We start from the raw sequence: 22,997 nt of genomic DNA, 5'->3' as shown, positions 1-22,997 counted from the left end.
ATCTTGTTTTCATAATCGTTGGAAGCCAAAATCGTGGTTGTAGTATTATGTAATAAAATTATTTTGGTTCAGATTCTCTGCAGGTTTTTCTTTTCCCAGAAGGTGAATGAACTAAAGAGCTGAAAAGACAACTGTCCTGCTGGAGGATTTCTTTGCAAACTGGCAACCAAAAAGTTGTTCTTATTTATTAAAACAGGGCTGGGTGATATGGCCAAAATCTTCTATGCCGATATAGGTAATTTAATATCTTGATGAACGATATACATCACGATATAGCATGTTTTCTGGTAATTCAATAAATAAATAGTCTATATGAAATAACCACATGGTAAAGCCTATTTTTGTGTGAATTAAATACTTGACAAATGAAAAGTACTGATTTGTATTTTCCTCATTTTAGGAATTTGAGTGCAAAATGAACCAAAAGCTTTACGTGAGATTATAGAGAAATACATAAATATAGGCATAGCTTATATCACAATAGAAAAAATAGAAAAATACTGTATATACAATAGACATTTTATATCGTTTTGATGATATATATCGTCATATTGCCCAGCCCTATATTAAAACGTTCGTAAATTGTTCATAATAAAGCCATTAGTTACAACTTGCAACCCCTTTATAAAGGGAGACTTATCAATACATTTATTGCCATGTAACACAAGCAGGCTGTCTGTACAGCAAGCATCAAATGGAGCTTCCCCTGTAAAAGTAAAAGTGTATACTCTGCTGTATTATACAACATCCATGGATAAGCATTGCTCCAGAGAGCACACGCTGGTAACTTCCTTCAGTCTGGCTTCAAACACTCAAAGCAAAACCCGACTTCGATTCATCATTCTGCACACGGCGGCGCGCAGGCTTTCAACAGTTATGCAACGAGCCTTCAAAACACTATTTGGTTACGGGGCATGATCTCGACATCAAGGAGGCAATCAATCCCATCATGCACCAGGGTGAGGCTGGGAGACGGGAGAGGGCAAAGCGTGGTTAGACTAGATAACAGTGAAATGACACGCATGAAATGTGACCCAGGGTTGAGAGTCAGGAGGAAGGTGGACGCTAACACGCAGATGATGACACTGCTGGATGACATTTCTCAGGATCATAAGACATATTATTACTCTAACAGCCTTTGAAGTGTATTCTTTTAGTATGTAGTTACTATTTATTACCATCGTCTCTAGATTATGTGAATTACTATGTTCACTGTCCAAGATTAAGAGAGTTTTTTATATAATTATAATGTATCTAGGGCTGGGCGATAATTATTTAATATATAAATAATAATTTCTTTCAATGGAGTCATATCGTAATTAAATCATATATCGAGATACACATTTATAATGTCTAAATTGATAATAAGATGCACATACTAACTCAAATTTCTCAGAAAATCGGTTCATTCAAGTTCTTAATTAAATGAGAAAATACTTTTAATTTGTCAAGTATCTAACTCACACAGGAGTATACAAAAATAGGCTTTACCATGTGGCTATATCATATAAACTATTTATTTATTGAATTACCAGAAGATATGAAGTTATGATTTGGGCCATATCACACAGCTCTAAAAATGTATGTATCTGTATAACATACAAACTATATTTATATTTATATAAACCAAAGTATGTTTATGACCTGATGACACTTGATGAAAAGTCAGGGGGGGGGGGGTTCACCAAAGTTATTACAGTTCATCCTACAGGGAACATGGAGGTGTGTACCAAATTGCATAGCAATTGGTACACACAATATCTGGACAATATTTGTCCAGATATTTCACTCAAATGGTGTTAGAGGAAATATCAGGGGATCACCAAGGTCATTATGATTCATCCTCTGGGGATCATGAACACCTGCACAAACCATCATGGCAATCCTTCAAAACAATTACTGAGACATTTCGCTCTGGACCAAAGTGGTGGAGCAGCCGACAGACAGACAGGACGAACAGAAGTTGATCTGAGTCAGGCTTGTGCCAACACCTTTCTTAAAACCATACTGGTCAAAGCTGAACCAAACTTCTATAAAGGTCTGTCAATGGCAGGCACTAAAACCTGTATTTTCTCCTCATGTGTAGCATCTGCAAATCATTTTAGACACAGAGAAAACCAAGTGACTACATCAGTGGAATATTCTTGATATTATGCTAATCGGTGACGAAGAAACATGCTGTACAAAACCCTTTTAACCTCAGAGGGATGAGAGAGACTCGCTGTAAACACTGATTGAATAACCTCTGCTGTGAGTCTAGTGTCAGAACGTCAAGGTCACCGCAGTGTTTTCCTTCTTTTTATGTGGAGAAACACTTCGCTCTGTCACACTTGAGCTGACATGCATGAGATATTTCTTTCTTTATGAGCACAGAAGGGATGAATGACCAATCTCTACGGCTAAGTGTGAGACAGAAAAAGTGGGAGATATAGAAGAAAGGATGGATAAGTCTGAGCCATCTTGTAGCTTTTTTATCCCTCAAAAACAGCCCAAGTGTGTCAGAATAACAGGAAAGATGCTACCTGCTAGTCAGCCCCACACAGACCGCATATAACAAGCCACTTCTCCAACACACATGCACTCAAGCACACACACCTATACACAAGGCAGGCTGCCTCACGCTGTGACTAATCTCACACCTCACAGAGAGGCTGTTCTTCCTCCTCCTCCTCCTCCTACTCCATATCAACCACCATCAATGAATAAAAAAAAAAAACAGCCTAGGAGGAGCAGACTTCGGACCAAAAATTAAACCAATCTATGACAACCAGCATGAATCACACTTCCTGACCTCCTCCTGCATTTCCACGCCGACGATGGTGCAGTGCCATTTTCATCTGCTGACTGCAGCTTGTCATCATTTCTGCCCCTTTAGGTCTGCTTGGAAGTTTTCACAGCTTCATAAAGCATCATGAAATGTCAATGAGTGATGCCACCCACAGAGGATTCCTCCTCCTGCAACAACACATGGCTCATGTAAGAATAACTTGACTGAAAATCAAGCTTAAAGCTGCAGTAGGCAGAACGTTTTTGGCATCATTGGGCAAAAATTCCATAATAACCTTTCAGCATATTGTAATTCAAGTGTTCTGAGAGAAAACTAGACTTCTGCACTTCATCATGTGTGTGATTCATGGCGCAATTCAAACGGGATCAAAAAAATATTTGTCTCTCGCCGTTGACTACCGTTCATATTTCTTCCGAAATAGGGTCCCATGGTGGTCCACTGGAAGAAGCGGGACTTTGCCTCTCTATTTCAGAGAGACAGAGCGTTCCTTTTGGCTGTTCAGTCAACGGAGGCAGCTGTCAATCACTCGCAAACTCCGACCAAACGGTCAAACTAGGCAGTGCATTTTCAGATGACATGTCTCATGCACTACTGTCAGGATATAGTGACCGTTTTATAAAAAAATTCTGTCTAATCTGAGTGTGGCCTGCTGCTGCTGGACGAAACAAGTGTCCGGTCTGACAACTGTGTGTGCAGGACAAGTCCTGGACAGGAGCCAGCATGGGGAGGCCCTCCACACTCAAGTCACAGCATGGATGAACCTGATCCAGTCTGGACAAACTGTGAAGGATGAGTGTGTGTGTGTGTGTGTGTGGAATAATGGCTATCAAGGATAAACTCACCTAAATAGCAGTACTTTAAATGTATAATGCCTCAAATCCTTCATTTTAAGAGCCATGTGTGCAAAACTAATGTAAAAAGGCAAACCTATATATATAACCTTTATTTAACTACGAAGTCACATTGAGATTATTTTACAAGTGAGACCTAGCAAGGTCAACAACATTGAATCACAGCAGCAACAATAGGCATGTTTGTTATTTAATTGAAGCGACTGCAGCTAACAGTCACCACTTCCTTTATTCCATTTTTAAAATAATTTAGCAGATCGTTCCAGGACCAAGGACCGTAGTGGATTAGGCTTGTTTTGCCAGCTTCTGTATTGATAGAAGGCACTTTAAAGGTCCCATATTGTAAAAAGTAAGATTTTCATGTCTTTTATATTATAAAGAAGGTTTAAGTGCTTTATAAATACTGTGAAAGTATTGAAGGGCTCAATATACAATTCGCAATTCTGTCAAAATGAACAAAAAACGGAGTGTTTCAGACGGAGGGTAAATACAGGCATATTCAGGCCGACAGTATGAGGAAAATAAAGTGTTTTTTTTAACATTAAATCATGTAAACATGTTCTAGTAGAAACACAAAATACAAGTATGAACCTAAAATGAGCATAATATGGGACCTTTAAACATTTGTAATTGTCAACAGACTGAATAGATACTGGTACAGTTGTTTTCACATGGGGATGTGACAGGTTGTATTATGTGTCAATACATGTTGTCATGCATGGTGGTCAAAAAATGAAGCCAGCTACACAGCCCTACAGAAAACTCAGTGTGTATTTATTAATTTCTTTGCAAGATAGATGGTCAATATGTAAAAATGTAGACTTTTAATCCATCCAAATTTAAGCATTTGTAATTGTCAACAGACTGCATAGATACTGGTAAAGTTGTTTTCACATGGGGGTGTGACAGGTTGTATTATGTGTCAATACATTTTGTCATGATGGTCAGATAATGAAGCCAGCTATCCTCTTATTGCAATACACAGCCCTACAGAAAACTCAGTGTGAATTTTAGTTTCTTTGTACTAATATGTAAAATTTAGACTTTTGTCCATCCAAATTTAAGCATTTGTAATTGTCAACAGACTGCCTAGATACTGGTGCAGTTGTTTTCACATGGGGGATGTGACAGGTTATGTATTATGTGTCAATACATTGTTGTCATGCATGGTGGTCAGAAGTGAAGCCATGCAGCTTATTTATTACTTAAAGGCTACATGCCACTGTTTTTTGTAATGTTCAAAAGTTTTAATGTTTTAATATGTTTTATATGTTCTAGTAGAAACACAAAATACAAGTATGAACCTAAAAATGAGCATAATATGGGACCTTTAAACATTTGTAATTGTCAACAGACTGAATAGATTACAACCTCTAGTACAGTTGTTTTCACATGGGATCACGTGACAGGTTGTATTATTATGTGTCAATACATGTTGTCATGCATGGTGGTCAGATAATGAAGCCAGCTATTCTCTGTTGTGTTTTTTTATACTATGACAGTTTTCCTAAAATTAAATCAAATTTTTTTTTAATTTCTTTGTACTAATATGTAAAATTTAGACTTTTATCCATCCAAATTTAATCATTTGTAATTGTCAACAGACTGCATAGATACTGGTGCAGTTGTTTTCACATGGCGATGTGGTAGGTTATGTATTATGTGTTATGTGTCAATACCTTTTGTCATGCATGGTGGTCAGATAATGAAAGCCATGCAGCTCTCCTCTCTGCAGTGGACTGACTGGTTTTTGGCTGTGGAGAGCTGCTGTTGCATAGCGAGTTGCCACAGCAGATTGTACTCAGGCGCGTCCACTAACACACAGAGAGACAGCCAGGAGGCCACGCAACCTCATCTCTCTGGCCTGGCTCTGTGTATAGATATAGGAGGTTATACTGTCACAGCTCTGACAACATGCAGGATAACAAACTCAGCTAGCTGCACGCCATAATGGGTGTGAAGAAAAGGGTCGAAACCAACCGAAGAGAGAGGGAGGTTATATAGCTCGGCCTCTCAGCGGTTTGTGAATCCTTACCTCGGGTCTTAACTGCCAATCCTTGATTCCAGAGAAGAAGAGCCGGGTGTGGTTACACTAAATCCTCGCTAAAGGGCGGCGGAGACAACACGGAGAGGAATCCCATAGCGAGATAATTAAAGTAGAAGAGGTGTCGGTCGGTTAGGCGGTTAGAAAGAAAACGTTACATATGTCTGTCGTCCCTTTTTTCTCCTCCTTCTTCTTCTGGCCGCCTGTCACCTCTCAGCATCTCTCTCCAACGGTCGCTGCTGCTGCAGATCCGTGACGTGACGTGACGTGACGACTCTCTCTCTGTGTGTGTGTGTGTGTGTGTGATGATCACCAGCCTTCCTCTGCTCTGCGCGCGCGGCCACGATTCCATCGCCCCCTTAGCAACAAGATCAGGAGCGCGCACTGGGGTCTTTAAAAAAGCGCGTTCGCGGGATGGAGGAGGAGGCGCGCGTTGTACACAATCACAGCTCAGCTTTTTTTTTTTTTTACAGCTTTAACCTTTTTGTTTAATATTATACTAGATATACATACAAGTAACATTTAGGTAACGTTCCCTGAAGGTTTAATACCTTGGATTTTTAAACAATAATAAATAATAATATGGCAAAACTGTCATCTCATCAATATATATATTGTATTTTTATATTTGATATTGTATTATCTTTTATATTTTTTATATTTATATTGCACTATCTCTTTTTTATTGTATTATCTTTTCATTAGCACCTATGGGATTGTCACAATCTAATTTCGTTGTACTACACAATGACAATAAAGGGCTTGAATCTCGAATATGGAATCTTGAATGTTCCTTATAGGTTTCCTGAAGGTTTAATACTTTAATAATAAATTAGAATTTGTTTGGAACACAGAGAAAAAATGAAATTTTTCGCAAAGACCACTAGGAGGCGACATTAATTCTTCTTCTCTTTTTTTTCCTTTTTTTATTGTGTTATAAAGTGATTACAAAACAAGTGAAGACATGTACAGGGACATATATAAAAAAGACCCAAATATATTATACAGAGAAAGACAAATAACAAAGTACAAAAACAAAACAAAACAAAAACAACACAAGGGGATAAAAGCTTTAACATTTTTGTCGAATATTATACTAGATATACGAACAAAAAACTATTTAGGTAATGTTCCCTGTAGGTTCCCTGAAGGTTTAATACCTTTAATTTTTTAATAATAAATTATAATTTGTTTGGAACACAGAGAAAAAAAAGGAAATTTTTCTTAAAGACCACTGGGAGGCGACATTAATTATTTTTTAATTTTTTTTATTGTCTTATAAAGTGATTACAAAACAAGTGAAGCGTGTGCAAGGACATATATAAAAAAAGTTCAAAATATATTATACAGAGAAAGACAAATAACAAAGTACAAAAACAAAACAAAACAAAAACAACACAAGGGGATAAAAGCAGGTTGAAGAATGTGTGTGTGTGTGTGTGTGTGTGTGTATGATGTGGATAATGGGTGTGTGTAACCTTTAGGTAAACGGATATGTGCAATAACATGCTGATCACTCTGTGTAATAATTATATAATTATCTGACGGACACTTTCTGCAATATCTGGCAAAACTGTCATCTCATCACTATACATATTGTATTTTTATATTTTATATTGTATTATCTTTTATATTTATATTGCACTATCTCTTTTTTTATTGTATTATCTTTTCATTAGCACCTATGGGATTGTCACAATCTAATTTCGTTGTACTACACAATGACAATAAAGGACTTGAATCTTGAATCTTGAATGTTCCTTATAGGTTTCCTGAAGGTTTAATACCTTTAATTTCTAATAAAAATTATAATTTGTTTTGAACACAGAGAAAAAAAAGGACATTTTTCGCAAAGACCACTGGGAGGCGACATTAATTCAAAGATGGCATACGTACACTTTTTTTTATTATTATTATTATTATTATTATTTTATTGAAGATAATTAATTTACAAACATTAAGGCATTGTAATCTAAACTCAATACTTCTAACATACAAGACACAATTGGATAGGAAAGATAACTTAAATTTTATAAAAAATTATATAATAACAAAAATAAAAGAGGGTAGAAAATAATTAAAGGAACAAAAAAAGAAATGCATAAATAAATAATAATAAGACTGCACTCTTCCATAGTAGCTCTAGGGGTCATCATCATATATGTTCAGTTCTTTATAAGCTCTGAGGACAGACTTTGCATGCTGTCCTTTCATTAGTCTTAAAGCACTGAGATGATTTGAGACTAATGTCAGTTTTTTTAATGAGATCAATTTGATTTAATTGATTTTCTTTTTTATTGATTTTTTTTACATTTTAAAGAGACATAATAAACAAGATTAAATTAATTATTGATTAGAATATGTTTGTATGCTTTATTATATATTGATTTATTAATATTTCATTTCAAAATGTATTTCGAACATTTAGAAAGAAAATCATTATATAAAAAAATTAAATAATAAATCATTATATAATAAGGCATAAAAACATATTCTAATCAATAATTGATTTAATCTTGTTTATTATGTCTCTTTAAAATGTAAAAAATCAATTAATCAAATTCTTCCCATTAAAAAGGAACTGTTTCCTGAATCCCGAAGAACTTCTCGCGATAACAGATACAGTAAATATCTCATTCGGGATTACAGTACCCGGAAAACTGTCAGAGTGAGAGCTCTTCTTTCATACACACTCTATCCTCCTGATGACGTTTCCACATCCAACCGGTCGGTGTGCTGCTGGTAGCTGGTAGCTTAGCTTAGCTTAGTTTAGCTGCTAACCTGCTGAGCTACCTCTTCCTCCTCCTCCTCCTCCTCCGCCTCCCGAAGGCAGCTGAGCGGTAGAGAGAGCTCCGTGAATGAACCACCTCAATGCATCTCCCGTGGCCGCGATGGCAGCGACAGAAACGGTCTGACATCTGCGCTATGTAGCTTCACAACATATCTCTGTAGTTAGTGTGATTTAGTTTGCCCTTTAAAATCGCTATTTCTCCTTCAGTAGTTTAGCTTTCTATTCTCTCTGTGCGGTGGACAGACGGAGGCAGCTAGCTCCCATCATCTCTTGCCACTACAGGAGGATGCTGAAGCTGTTCGGTGCTCTGGTTGTCCTCGGGCTGGCCCTGGCGTGCATCACCTCCTGGGTGCTGGACAGCTATGACACGGCTTGGCACCCGAAACGGAGCGTTGGTGATGGGGATGAATCTAAAGGAAAAAGGTCTCCAGCTCCACCTCCACCTCCACCATACCCAGGCGGCGAGTTGAGCAATATATTCTGGTTTATACAGGTAGGTGGGCTGTTTTTATCTTTATCTTTATCTTTTATTCAGATCTCAATTAGCTGTGGCTGAAGCCCAGCTATTATTCCTGGAGTCCACTTAAAGGTCCCATATTTTAAAAAGTGAGATTTTCAGGTCTTTTATATTATAAAGCAGGTTTAAGTGCTTTATAAATCCTGTTAAACTATCAAAACGCTCAATGTATACGGAGAAATACACACAGCCCGTATTCAGAAATTGCGCTTATTAAACAAGCCGTTAGGATTTCTGTCCATTTGTGATGTCACAAATATACAATATTTAGACCATTACACATTTTTAAACGGAAACATTCTAAATGTGTCCCAGTTTATTTCCTGTTGCATTGTAAGGAAATAACATCAGCTGACAGGAAGTAAACATGGACCCAAACTGTTGCCTAGCAATGCAATTCCATTGAAATGCACTAAAACAGAGCATTTCAGACAGAGGATGAATAAAGGTATATTCAGGCTGGCAGTACGAGGAAAAAAATTAGTTTTTTGAACATTACAGTATGTAAACATGTTCTAATAGAAACACAAAATACAAGTATGAACCTGAAAATGAGCGCGATATGGGACCTTTAAATCACTTTGACCTGTTTTAGGCTACATTTCAGTACATTTTATCTCTATTTGTGTCTGTGTCTGCAATTTTGTGTTCTTGCTGCTGACCGTCTTGGCCAGGTCTCCCTTGGGAAAGAGGTTCTTAATCTCAATGGGATTAACCTGGTTAAATTGTTTGTAAATACTACTTCTTTCTGGCTGTCCACTTGTTGGTATGATCATTCTCTATTTCTTTATTTTTACATTTAATATTTATATTGAATACATTATTATTAAATTTTGAAATTAAATGAAATATTAATAAATAAGTATCTAATAAGGCATAAAAACATATTCTAATTAATAATTAATTTAATCTTGTTCAGTATGTCTCTTTAAAATGTAAAAATCAATGAAAAGAAAATCAATCAATCAAATTCTAGTAGTAATTCGAGTAGAATACCTTACCTTTGCAGTGTTGTCATAGGACGCTATCTGTTGTAGGTCACCAGCTGAACTCTCTCTCTCTGTGTGAATGATTGACAGAAAGGGGTCATACTGACCAAAAAAGTGTGTCATTGTCAGGTAAAAAGGGTGGTTCAGCAACACAGTAAGTTGTAGTCAGACTTTGTACCTTTTTGTGCTTTACGACTCTCATACTAATGTGTTAGAAAGGCTCTAGACAAAAGCCTGATTTTAAAGCTGCAGTGGGTAGAAATGGAGCAAATAAATGTGATTTAAAATATATATATATTTTTATAAAAAGGTCACTATGTCCTGACAGGAGTGCATGAGACAGGTAATCTGAAAAAAATCATGTGCCTCTGTGTCCTCCGGTGCTCCTATAATGGCATCTGCAAGATTTCACAGACCGGAGGAAAACAACCAATCAGAGCCGAGCTGGAGCCTTGCCGTCTCTGAGCAGCTGTCAATCACTCACAAACTCCGATTAGGGATGCTCATTTTGAAAAACGTTCTTAACCGATAACGGACCCTCGTTAACCGATTATTAACCGTCAACCGACAAGATTTGTGCCTCGTACCAGCTGCAGGAACAGATATTCGTTGACGGGAGTCCTAGTTCACCCGTCCGGGAGCGTTAAACTTAGCAGATACGATGCTGCGATGCAGCCACTTTCCCAGTAAAAGTCTCCAACGCACATTTAGTTTAGTTTAGCAGGTTGTCAGCTGTTTGTCTGCCCGGCGTAACTTTAGCGAGTGGCCAACAAACAGTGTGTATTTCTGCTACGTTAGCAGCTCTAGCATTGCTGGAGGCTTCTTGCTCGCCTCCGCACACGTAGTCTGCGTAACTTTAGCGAGTTTCCAACAGACCGTGTGTTGGCGGTGAGTGTGAGGATGTTGTTGACGTTATAGCTGTGAACTTAGGTGTAGCAGTGTGTGTACAGTTTATTTGTGGGTGAATAAATGCCACAAAACTACAACTCCACTCCGCTCAAGCGAGCCAGAGACCGAAGCCAACTTCCTGTATCCTGCAACTCCGGCTCCGTCTCTTAAGGTGGGCTGTTAAGGTGGACCGGCTTTTCTCCTTAAAGTGACGAGCCGCTCCTCTGAGCTGCTCAGCTTTTGAGTTAATTATTAACATTTCTTTTAACCGTTTTAATCGATAGCGTTAATCGGTTAGAATGCTTAATTAGCCGTCAGTTAACGGTTAAACGGTTAATTATGGACATCCCTAACTCCGATCAAACTAGGCAGCGCTGATCAAATATGAATCAATATTCTGTTACTGTAATGCCTATTTGTCTCCTCAAATGTTTTCAGAAACATCTTGTAGTGTACTGTTGAGCTGTAAAATGAGAAAGTTTGAGACCCGGCAGCCAAGTTGAGATCTGCTGAGGAAATACCAAGCACCGCCCACCAGCCGCAGCACAGCCAATAGGAACGCTCTCTCTCTGAAATGACTTGTGATTGGCCGAAGTCTCCCATCACGGGCTAAATTTTTTAAAGCCTGAAAACAGAGCCATGAGGAGGTGCAGAAGTCTAGTTTTCTCTCAGAACACTTGAATTACAATATGCTGAAAGGTTATTTTTGCAGCTTTAAGACCCTTTTTAATCTCTGATTCTTTTCTTTATGTCTGGTTCAAGGTGTCCGACATTCACATAAGCAGATTTCATGACCCAAGACGCATTCCTGACTTTGAAAAGTTCTGCACTGACACAATTGAAGTGATCAAGCCAGATCTAGTGCTCGCAACAGGTACAGTAACTCTCCCACATCTTTAACTAAGGTTATTGTGGAGTCAGGTAAAATGGGCCACTTTTTTGGTAAATGATTTATAACACCATCAAACAAGCTATGCATGAGATCTAATGCTGTTTTTATAAATTGGCATGGGTCTCTTAAATGTTTATTTTATTTATAAAATGTGAAAAAGTATAATTGTTTTGGAATTATGAGAGTTACAGTATCAGCAGGTTCCCTCTTGAGCTAGGGTGACCAGATCCCAACAAACCAAATGTGGGACAGAGAGTATGTTTGTGTGGGACAATGTCACGTTACCAAGGCTGAGAGGTAGTCTACAATTTTGATATAATATCTATCTAACTTAAATAATAAACATTTCTATTCTGCCCCTTATCTTGTAACGTCTCTATGCTTTGCCCGAATGCATCCATAGATCGGCACATCTCTTTTTGAGCCGGATGTTTCTTGTGAGACTCACATGAACTGTGTCGCTTCATGTCTTATTCCCCCTCTGTGTGAAATTGAAAAATAACTGACAAATTTCACAAAAAACTCTGAGAATCGCCTTCCACCGGTTTATAAATACTTATAAGTAGTTTCACAGTCTTTGTTGTAGCTGCTCTTCCTTTTCTTTGTGGTAGTTTCCATCATATTCCGCCTAAATCTGCAAAGCTTGTGACTTTGCGGTGACTCGCAAAGACGGTGAAATGTCAACCTGCACTTGACCCACGTGTGCACAGTTTGACACTACTAACTAAGTATATTTAAAATATTCAATTCTAATCCGGTTCTGACATAAGTATAGCTAATATGCACACTTCAATATTTGTTTATTTATCGCAAGTCATATCGGCATCGCAATATTGAACAATGATATCGCACATCACAGATTTTCCGCATATCGTGCAGGCCTACCTCTGCATTTAACCCGTCCTAAGCATTTAGGAGCGGTGAGCTGCCGTGAAGTGCCCGCGGAAGATGATAACATCTTCAACCAAAATCCAAAACACCAAAAAGCATGAACATTTCCTGCTGCTAGGTCTTAACATCTCATCTAGTCAGGTCTCGTTAGGTCTTGTCCTGTGTTCCCATCAAGATTGTTAAGATTTTGCTTGGATACATATCTGGACAAATGAACCTGTTTTGCACCTTCAATTTCTGTGTCCCTTCCGTGTGAAAGTGTGTGTGTATGTGGCCCAATTTAGCTGATATTCTTAAGCTAAAATGGACCAGTACCTAAAATGAAAAATGTACCTGACTCCACCCTACTTCTTGTAATGAGGCTGACTCTTGGTGTGGCCATGTTGTTTCTCAGATGCATCTTCTCCCACTCCACAGGGGATCTAACAGATGCTAAAACAGAGAGTAAGGTGGGTTCCCTCCAGCATGAGGTGGAGTGGCAGGCCTACCACAACATCCTGAAGAGGTCCCGCGTGATGGAGCGCACTAGGTGGATAGACATCCGTGGAAATCATGGTGATTAACCGCAGCACTTTGTTATTGTCTAAATGTTCACTCCAAACTCACTGGTTCAATGGAAACATCCGAGTGCAATTAAGATTTTCTGAAGAATCCATTAACTGCGGTCCTCATCCTACCCCTCCTCTTCATTTCCCTCTGTTATTGGATCGCACGCTATTACATGTGAAAGAAGATATCTTTACTTTGTCAAAAAAAAAAGGGAGTTTCTCTGACAGCTATTCTGCTCTTATTGATCGCGGTTGTTGATGTGCGTCCTGTCAGATTGTGTTCGATATCTTGCTGTAACATGAGGAAGTCTGATTTGTTCCATTGGGAGTTTCTTCATTAGACATTCTGCTCCCTAGCAGTACAATTTAAAGCTGTTGTATTGTCTTTAAGAGTTTATATTCTGCTCAATCTCACCATTATTTCATTCCTTCTGACAGATGCCTTCAATATAATGTCATTGGAAAGCAGCAACAATTATTACCGGTCAGTATGAAATGGTCAACGTTACATTAAATGCCTGATTCACACCCAGTCACTGTCTACTACTCCTGCATGTCTTATAGCTGCAAGCTGAGCGTGAAGTCGATCAGAGCACATGGTAACTTCAATGCCTCTGAAACATGAGTAGTTGCAGACCTATTTATTGACAATAAGCCAAGCTGTCTGAGCTTCCCGAGGACTAAAATAGAAGCCGAATCTGCATGAACAGAGACCGACTCGCTTGTCTTCTGACACATATTATGTTTTATGTGACGCTGCTGCTTCTGTTAATGCTGATTGATGTTGTATCTCCTTAATATTCTTAATGTTGTGGTCATCCTCTGGCAGACAGAGTCTGTCTCCAATGCTAGCCTAATTTATTAATTTAAAATGCATCAAATTATCTCAGGACTCTATTGGAGCTGCTGGCTCCGTCCCTGACCACAGTATCTTGTTGCTCACGTTGACTTTCTTTCCATTTTTCTCTAGGAAATACTCAGCTAATCAGAAAGTTGGCTCTTTCCACTATGTTCACAAAACTCCCTTTGGCAACTACTCCTTTGTCTGTGCGGATGCCACTCTGACTCCAGGACCCAAGAGGCCGTACAATTTCTTTGGTATTCTCAACCAGGTATAACTGTCGAAATGCTCAAATCATAACATGGCAAACTGCAGCCCAACAGGCAACAACAGCTGTCAGTGTGTCAGTGTGCTGACTTGACTATGACTTGCCCCAAACTGCATGTAATTATCATAAAGTGGGCATGTCTGTAAAGGGGAGACTCGTGGGTACCCATAGAACCCATTTACATTCACATATCTTGAGGTCAGAGGTCAAGGGACCCCTTTGGAAATGGCCATGCCAGTTTTTCATCGCATTTTATATGATACCAGTTTCTTCACTCCAGCTTTAAAACTGAGCCCGCTACAACCTCCGAAATCGCAAGTTGCTTTAATGCGTTAAAGAAATTAGTGGCGTTAAAACAAAGCGTTAACTTTGACAGCCCTAATAACATTACAAAATGTACAGTATCCTCATACTTAACATGATAAACAGTGCTTTACATGTGTCTTCAAAGGAATAAATAATCATCATATACTTATACATTGTAGATAATGAATGTAATGGAACATATAGTTTCTTTTCACTATATGACAGACTCAGATGGACTTGCTGGACACGTTCAGAGCTGAGAGTCTGAAGAACAACCAGTCGATCTGGTTTGGCCACTACACCACCTCCACTGTCGTCTCCCCGTCTCCAGGAGTTCGGGATGTGATGAGGTAAAAAAATGCTGTATGTTAGAAGCTAAACCAGTTTTAACAGTTTAAACAAGGTGTGTAAATACATATTGTCCTGTTGACGTTCAATGGCCTGCTCTTTTGACATGTAAACTTTACACAATCTTAAGAGTTAGGAAGCCAAAGGTTAGCAGCGTTTGACTGGCAGCTGGTTTTAATTTCATCCTGTTAAATATATTAAAATCCAAGTGATGGGACATTTATTTCTTAGAATACTTTATTTTGCATTTTCAGGAATATTCAAAATCAGTTATTGGCGTGTTATGAAAATGTTACTACATTTGGACTTCTTGTGTTTAGATCTGCAGTTGCATATCTGTGTGGCCACCTGCACACACTGGGCGGCCTGATGCCCATCCTCCACAGCCGACACCCCCAAGGCACCCTGGAGCTGGAGCTGGGCGACTGGATGGACAACCGCAGGTACGGAAAACAACAGGATTGCAAAATATTTCTACTTTTTTAAATATTTTTTTTTATTTAATTTTAATTATAACTCGGTGAACCCTGCAGAAACCTGATCTCCCATCTGTCTCCAGGTACAGGGTTCTGGCCTTTGACCACGACTTGCTGAGCTTCTCTGACCTGAGGTTTGAGCAGTGGCCTGCAGTGCTCATCACCAACCCCAAGGACGCACAGTACCTGCATCCCGGAGTGGAGCCGCTGGGCCGAATACGGAGATCGACACACATCAGGTGTCTGTTCTATGTTTGTTGAACCATAAACTCCTCACTGGCTCTACTACACATGCTTCCACAACACACATTTTTACACAGCACCTGCCTCTGATGCATTATATACCCAGCAAGTAATGTGGGTTATTACATCACTGTTAAATGAACTGCAGTTACCTCTTAGGAGGTTATTTTTGGGGGGTTTTGTTGTGTTTGAGTGCTACAAGCAGTACTGTATATCACAAAATCTGGTGACAGTTTTCGATGCCATTTGGTAGAAAGTTAGGTCACGGCCCACGGAACAAGTTAGGTCAAATTTTAGTTAAGTATTAATCTTTTAAAGGACTTGTTAACATTAGGAGACAAGGCATCTCTAAACATTTGGCTATTTCTAATGAACTAGTGCAAAAAAAATAAAAATAACAAGCATATATAACCTGCAATTGTCAATCATTTCATGCATCATGATGCAAATCTGGATGCAGATTTTTTAAGAAACAATGTAGGGCCGTCCTCGACCAAAGAAATTCTTAGTCGACTAACACTCTTACGATTTTGTCGACTTATCGATTAGTTAATTTAATCGACAGATCTGTAAAACTGAGTTTATCCGCAAAGAATCACACAAAAGCACCACTTTAAATCTTGTGTTTACCAGAGATGTGCTCATGGGTTTCTTGGAAATAACGCATTCAGCATGAAAAAAACGACTAATCGATCGATTTTAGTTGACTAAGACCAAAACGACCGATTAGTTGACTAATTGACTAAGAGGGGGCAGCTCTATAACAAATGTTTGCAACCTTGTCAGAGGTTCATCAAAAACTGTTTTTCCCTAGGCAACAAGAAAGCATGATAACACTGTCTTTATCTTCTTGGTTCTCAATAGGATCTTGGCCTTCTCGGAGGCCCTAATCACAGCGGTGCATGTGAGCGTAGATGGGGAACCTCTGGGGAAATGCCACTCCGCTGGAGGTCCTCTCTACGTTCTGCTGTGGGATCCATCTCTCTACCTCACTGGACTGCACACCATCAGAGTTAAAGTGGAGGTCAGTACAGCCCTCATTTATCTTCCACTTCAATATTTCATAGGCCTTGATTAAATTTGGTAGGTTTGTTTACTTAAGTTCAATTATGATTCAGTTGATGTAGATGCTGTCTGGGCACTTGTTCTTATGCTAATAGAATTAAAAATTAGCTCCTTCCTCATCGCTTCGTGTGTTTGTGTGTGAGTCAGGACTCGGCAGGCCGGTCGTCAGTGCGGGAGCAGCACTTTACTCTGGAGGACGACCTGACTCCCAGCTTTGGTTTCGTGCAGTCCTTCATCCTCCTCACAGACCACTACATCCTGGGCCGAGTGGCCTTTATTTTCATAATGCTGCTGAATGTCGGGGTGCTGCTGGCCTTCAGGTTTATGCGTGTTCCTTCTGGGAGAGGTGAGCTGTCACCGAATACCATACAGATAAATACATCGTCGTAATTTGATTTTGATCCCTGATGTCCACAATCCAACTCTGATTTTGTCATCAGATTATAACAACATACTTAATAAATATAGGTTTAAATAAGTATTTAAATAATGTTCTTTATATATTCATCCATTGTTGTTTTGTCTATCATCTACAGGGTTGACCTCCCAAGCATGTATGTCCCTCCATCTGGTCAGCACAATGGACACCTTCTTCTACTCTCTGCTGCTGTTCAACCTGTGTACAGCCTTAGGTGGGTCAGCTGCGTGGTCTCATTCCCTCTTTGTCTGGTGCTTCAGGCTGAATATGCCTCTATATATAAACATATACGTATATGCTGGTTTCCTTTCAAGATGTCCCTGTAATCTTGCATCTGTTCCTGTATAAATAACTCCTGTGTTGTTTCCGCCTCGCTCCCCTCAGGTCCGTGGTTCATAGGAGAGCTGATAGACGGCCATAGTGGTGCCTGCTTCGCCTTTGGGGTGTTCATCGATGGTCACTTCCTGGAGGGCAGTCTCACTTACGTTGTTGGAGTCGTTCAAGTAAGAATTATTCAGCACATCTACATCTCAGTAATGTCTGTACATGAGCAAGACCTTCTGTAGATATGCTTTGTGTATATTAATTTTGTTATTAACAAAAGGTCACATGACTACTTGTATGTGAACGGGTCGCTCGTAGTGATAAATCCACAGAGAATTATTACCCAACTCAGCTCTATGGAGCTTTATAGCGACTTTAAGCTCATTGTTTTGGTTTTGCGGACCACAATTTTACTGTTTTTATTTAGCATTCTCTACCACAGCAGGCGGCTATTTTCATTACAAAATCCCTAAAATCCAACTGTATGTAATCTGCCCAGCTTCAAATCACTGTTAAGGGCTAGCTGGTGAATATTAAGCAGCATTTACCAGTTAAAAAGCCAGATATTTCCCTCAGGAGTTGGTGGAGACCAAAAACAGAGCGAAAAGAGAGCGCATATTGGACTTACATTCATCAGGTTGAACACAAATGTGTGCTAATGTTTCTTCATTTCTGTGTAATTAACCAACTGTTTGCTAACGAGTTTGTTATATGAACTTAAAAGGTGGCAATAGGTCGGTTTTGTGTTCACAGCTTGTTTCCGCTGCTCCCAAGTGGCCAAAAAATAAGTTATTGGAGGTTTAACTTTTTTTGAATGATATATAAATATATATTTTTTTTAGCTTAATATGTTCCACTGACGTCCTAGTCCGTTTTTGCATCTGCACTTTATCTACACCATAAAGGTGCTAAATGTGAGACCGTGAGCACGACACTCTACATGGTGACTGCTGAGCAGGTGGTTTGTAGCTAACCGTGCTAACAGTGAAAACGAGGCGAAATTGCTGAGAGAGCTAGGGGAACCAGGTGGTGGGTGCTATGCTTCCGTGATGGTGCCGTCGGTCGGGACGCCATTCTCAGCTGTAACCGCCGTATGAGAGCTAGTGGGGCATGCTTACCTTTAAATCAGTGGTTCAGGATATGGGGTTCTGGACCCTTCAGGGTTTCCTAAAATAAAATAAGGGGGTCACAAATTAATTAAGAAAGGGAAAGGAAACATTTGTCAAAAAAATATATCTGTGTATGTATGTATATTATATTTTTTTTCTAATTTTATCTTATTTTTTCTTCTAAAATGATGAATACTTTTAACTCTTCAGCTTATAAAAAATCACTGTTTGATTGAGCATGTTCACTCCAACCTGTGATGAGCCAAACGGGTTGTTAACCACTACTTCCATTCATAAATTTGTCCTTAACATGGTCTGCCACCCTTTTAACTATATCCCGTTCATATTCTGTTGTTGTAGTATTTCCTTGTTGAACAACCCACAGTGATAATCGAGGACTAATCACATCTAACTGGACTCATTTCCTCTCTGCCAGCTGCTGTTCTTCAACATGCCCCTCACCTGTTATCTCTGCTGGAGCCTCCACCACCGTTGCCGCGGCAACACCTTCCGATCCCACTTCCTGCGGCCGGGCTGCCGCTGGCGGACTCTTGTGGTCCACCTCTTCATGCTGATGCTGCTCACCTGGCAGGCCCACTCCTGCTACTTTCTCCTGGAGACCTACGGGCTCATAGCCTTTTTCCTGTCTCCGGTCCGCACGTGGGCGCTAGGGCTCAGCCTGCTATTGGTGTACCGCGCCTGGACAGGCCCCGCTCCTCTCGTTCGCGACAACAGCAAGAGCGTCGCTCCCTCTTGACAGTAATTGCACTGTGCCACCACGATTCCCCCTCGAGCCTGACTCAGATATATTTTGCTGTCTCTACCCACCCTGAAAGCCTCAATTTCCCCCACACAGCCTCCCCACCCACCCACCTCCTTTCTTTCTCTCCTCCTTCCAAAAGCCACTTCAGTACATCACTCACTATCCTGTTTATAGATAGTATTGTTTACTTAATATGCATGTTATTGTAAAGCACCAGTGAGCACATTTCTGGCCATATTCATAGCAATGTACAGTGTAAAAAAAACACCTTGGATACATTATCGGGGGTATATGAGGACTCGTCCAACGTGTGCCGCAGTTAACAGTATACTCTGCTGTGGTTTAAGCTGACTCATTTACTTGAGCTTTAGCACTTTTTGGAAGTGTTGCCTTGGCCGAATGCCACTTCGCCACTGCCAAAGGATGAATAAGAAAGAGTTCACCTTTTATTCTTCCCTCTGAAAAATCATTTTCATTCACTAATGAAGGCTGGATGTGCCAAACCGACCCTCGTGTTTACCTTCCATGGATAAGAAAGCTTCATTTTGTATAGTGCAAGCTTTCCTAACTTCCCGGTGGCTGACAGAGCGCGGTAGTTACAGTAACCGGTGAAGATGCAACCTAGACGATCATATTTTAAAGTTTATTCTACACATGATTTAAAGGAAATCAAATGGAAGGAAATTACAAATCAAATAGTGTAGTTGAGCTGTGTACAAGTGACCGAAAGTGTTTTTAGATAATAAAATGAATTCCATTGCACACAACTGCCACTTAAAAACGTCTCAATATTCGCATTGAATAGTCAAAAACCTCAATGCCACCAAAACACAACAACAAGCCGGCTCTTCGTGCTCCTTCAAACGTGACTCCAGAAAGCAGCTGTTTGTTTCTCAGGAATGTGAGCACTTGAACAATAGGCTGGTCCCAGTAGTATTTCAGGACAATGTTTTTATACTCCACAGTAGCTCAGTGAACTAAAAACCCATGTTAAACAACAACACAGATGTGTGGTGGCTAACAACAAAAAAAACAAAATGAATGTGTTGTAGATGTGGTGAAATGAGATGAACCAGTACTATGCTGTTTTTTATTTATTTTTTCTGATTGTATTGAGTGATTTTTTCCCCCACCCCTTCATGTTATATATCTGCACTGGGCATTCCCTGCATTGGAAGTTAATTTGACAGCTTTTTGTGTGAAAATGTTTGTATGTATTGTTCCTTTTTTTGTGAAGGTGTGTGAGAGCAGTAAAGTGTGTCTGTTGCACTCTAATTTAATCCGTTCTAGTCAGTAGTAGCAGGCGCCTCGATTCCACAAGAACAAACTGATCTACATAAAAAGACAAATAGGGTGAAAACCACATTTATCACCTCTTTTAATAGATGCAATGCTCCAACAGAGTTAGATCCTGGTTGTTTTTTTTATAAACCATACCCAGCGTGAGTGCAGAATAATTGCTCAGTGCTGAGATAAGAGTTTAATATTAGCTTCTAAGACACCGAGAAAATTAAATTATGAGCACTCTTGCTGGGGATGGTTTAATAACTTTTTATCCCCCCTCTCTGCATCATCTTTTTGTACGGGAGCACTACCAAATGAATAATTCCAGCATAGAGACAGATATTAAAAATTGATGGACTTTTTGTTATTGCAGTTCTTCTCTTAATGATGCTCTCACAAGCTATAATCTGTCCACAAGGAGGCGGTATTGTGTTGCATTTCACTTCGGACCTCCAAATTATGCATGGAACTGTTTTGTTTTTTTATTATTTATGCAGAAAAGCACCAAAACCATATTTGATGAGAATTTTTTGATAGTTTATAAATGCTCACTGATTATGTTTCAACTGTGAATCTGGTTGTGATTGTTCTGTACCGTACACTGATTTGACTGTTCGCAAGAAAAACAGACATCAGCCCCACTAACCACCACTATGACGTCTTTGAGTGGACAAGTGATGTACTGGTTTTCACTTATTGACTTACTCTGCATCCCCTTCTCTGGTAAAAATAATGAAATATATGAATGAAAAGATGATTTTACACCTGCCACATATTTTTCTCGTGACAAAACTGAAATTAGAGCCAACCACAATTTTATTTTATTAATGGTTTATAGTGCTGTGGAATAAAAATGTTCATTACAGTAAATCATATATTTTGTGTTTGTCTTCAAGTCATTGTCACACGATGTTACAAAAGGAAGTGAACAAGAATATGGAGCCCACAAGAAGTATCAGAAGAGTCAAAAATATAACTGATCACGTCAAATAAAACTGCTAGTTAAAGATCTTATTGATAACATTTTTACGTGGACAAATATCTTTTTAAATAACACATGCACAGCCTTTAGAAAGGTCCTGAATAAAAGTATGTTTTTTCCTGAAAGAAATTATTATGATAGTGAATTAATAATTTTAAAAATGTTGGCGGGTCCAAAATGAATGTTTTGTTTATCTCTGTGGAAGATATCTGACGTTTTGTTCCCACTTATAACAAGGCTTGTGAGCCAAAAGTATAACAACAATGTTATGAATAGCACCTTTAAATAATTTAAATGGAGTGTAAAAAGAAATGAAAAAATAACAAAATAAAAGAAAACTTTATAACTTCCCTTTAAACTCCAATCAGCTGCACTCTTATTTATCATTTTTCTAGCTTTTCTTTTCCCTATTTGATTGATCTATGTACGCATTTAATGAAACTGCCATTAGTATGTAGCTTAACTGAAAACATTGGTGGAAAATAAACACTAAGCGCCAGCCTTTTTGGTTAGTTATAACACTTAGTAAACAGTATGTTTATCATCTAGTTAAACTGCTGAAGCTTCACTCTTGTAGTCTTGTAGCTAAAACACTTTAGTTGGAGAGCAAATGCAAACAAAATGAGTTTCACTGTTAAATCTTTAGTTTAATAGTATGAGAAAGGGGACATTAAATCATGTGTACACAATGACAGGGATGACACAAAGTCCAGTTTTCTTCATAAAACTAAGCCTTAATGTTAATTGTGTGCATTCTGCTGACGTCACTGTAGCACATTAGCTAGCTAATGTACACAAAGTTAAGCCAACTAAGTTAACTTAAAGATCTTTCATTTAGTTTAGACAATAAATCTACATAATAAAGTCTAAAGTGTTATTTATATTGTGGTTAACAGTGAAGAGACATGCACTTTAAGATGAAAATGTTACAAAAATAGAAGCTTCTTCCAAGTAGTGTTATCTTGCCAGCACTTTGCTACGTGTTTAGACCATAGACTATATATATACAGTATATATAGATATCTTTATATACAGTCTATGGTTCAGACAGTAATGCTAAAGCAATATACAGTACAGTGTATATATATGTATATATATATATTTCAGTTAAGCTAGCTAGCCACAGTTTTCTCAATTGCTCCACTGATGTTAGTTTTACCTAAATCATATTTATTCAACTGTTTGGAGGTAAAAGTAAATAAAATATATTTCTTTTTACACACTGTTTGAATTATTACATTAAGCGTATTTTGTTTGAGATTCTTTTATTGCCTTTTGTCAGTTTCAGGACATCTGCTGATGTTTTATTACGGCATTATATTTATTATAATATAATATCATTTTAAAACCATGACATACTGTTGAAAATAA

General features: G+C 38.7%; 1 protein-coding gene across 3 annotated transcripts; it reads left to right on the top strand.

The window, feature by feature from the left end:
• Positions 1-8,348: 8,348 nt before the first annotated feature.
• On the top strand, positions 8,349-21,519 carry tmem62 (transmembrane protein 62). 3 transcript variants are annotated; one of them, XM_074660569.1, is made up of 14 exons: positions 8,349-8,592; positions 8,757-8,967; positions 11,631-11,742; positions 13,069-13,206; positions 13,638-13,683; positions 14,170-14,311; positions 14,840-14,964; positions 15,283-15,405; positions 15,522-15,677; positions 16,546-16,705; positions 16,894-17,092; positions 17,283-17,378; positions 17,549-17,667; positions 19,034-21,519. In XM_074660569.1, exons 1-14 carry the CDS (start codon positions 8,555-8,557, stop codon positions 19,352-19,354), a joined length of 1,986 nt encoding a protein of 661 aa, XP_074516670.1. In that variant the 5' UTR covers positions 8,349-8,554; the 3' UTR covers positions 19,355-21,519. The 3 variants fall into 3 exon arrangements, with proteins under 3 accessions (XP_074516670.1, XP_074516669.1, XP_074516671.1); XM_074660568.1 differs by having other exon boundaries at positions 8,718-8,967; XM_074660570.1 differs by lacking the exons at positions 8,349-8,592; positions 8,757-8,967 and having other exon boundaries at positions 13,046-13,206.
• Positions 21,520-22,997: the final 1,478 nt, after the last annotated feature.

This window comes from Sebastes fasciatus, chromosome 15, assembly GCF_043250625.1.
Source record: "Sebastes fasciatus isolate fSebFas1 chromosome 15, fSebFas1.pri, whole genome shotgun sequence".
Classification (NCBI taxonomy): domain Eukaryota; kingdom Metazoa; phylum Chordata; class Actinopteri; order Perciformes; family Sebastidae; genus Sebastes; species Sebastes fasciatus.
The sequence above is the reverse complement of the archived record's forward strand: the minus strand, read 5'-3'. Positions and strand labels throughout refer to the sequence as shown.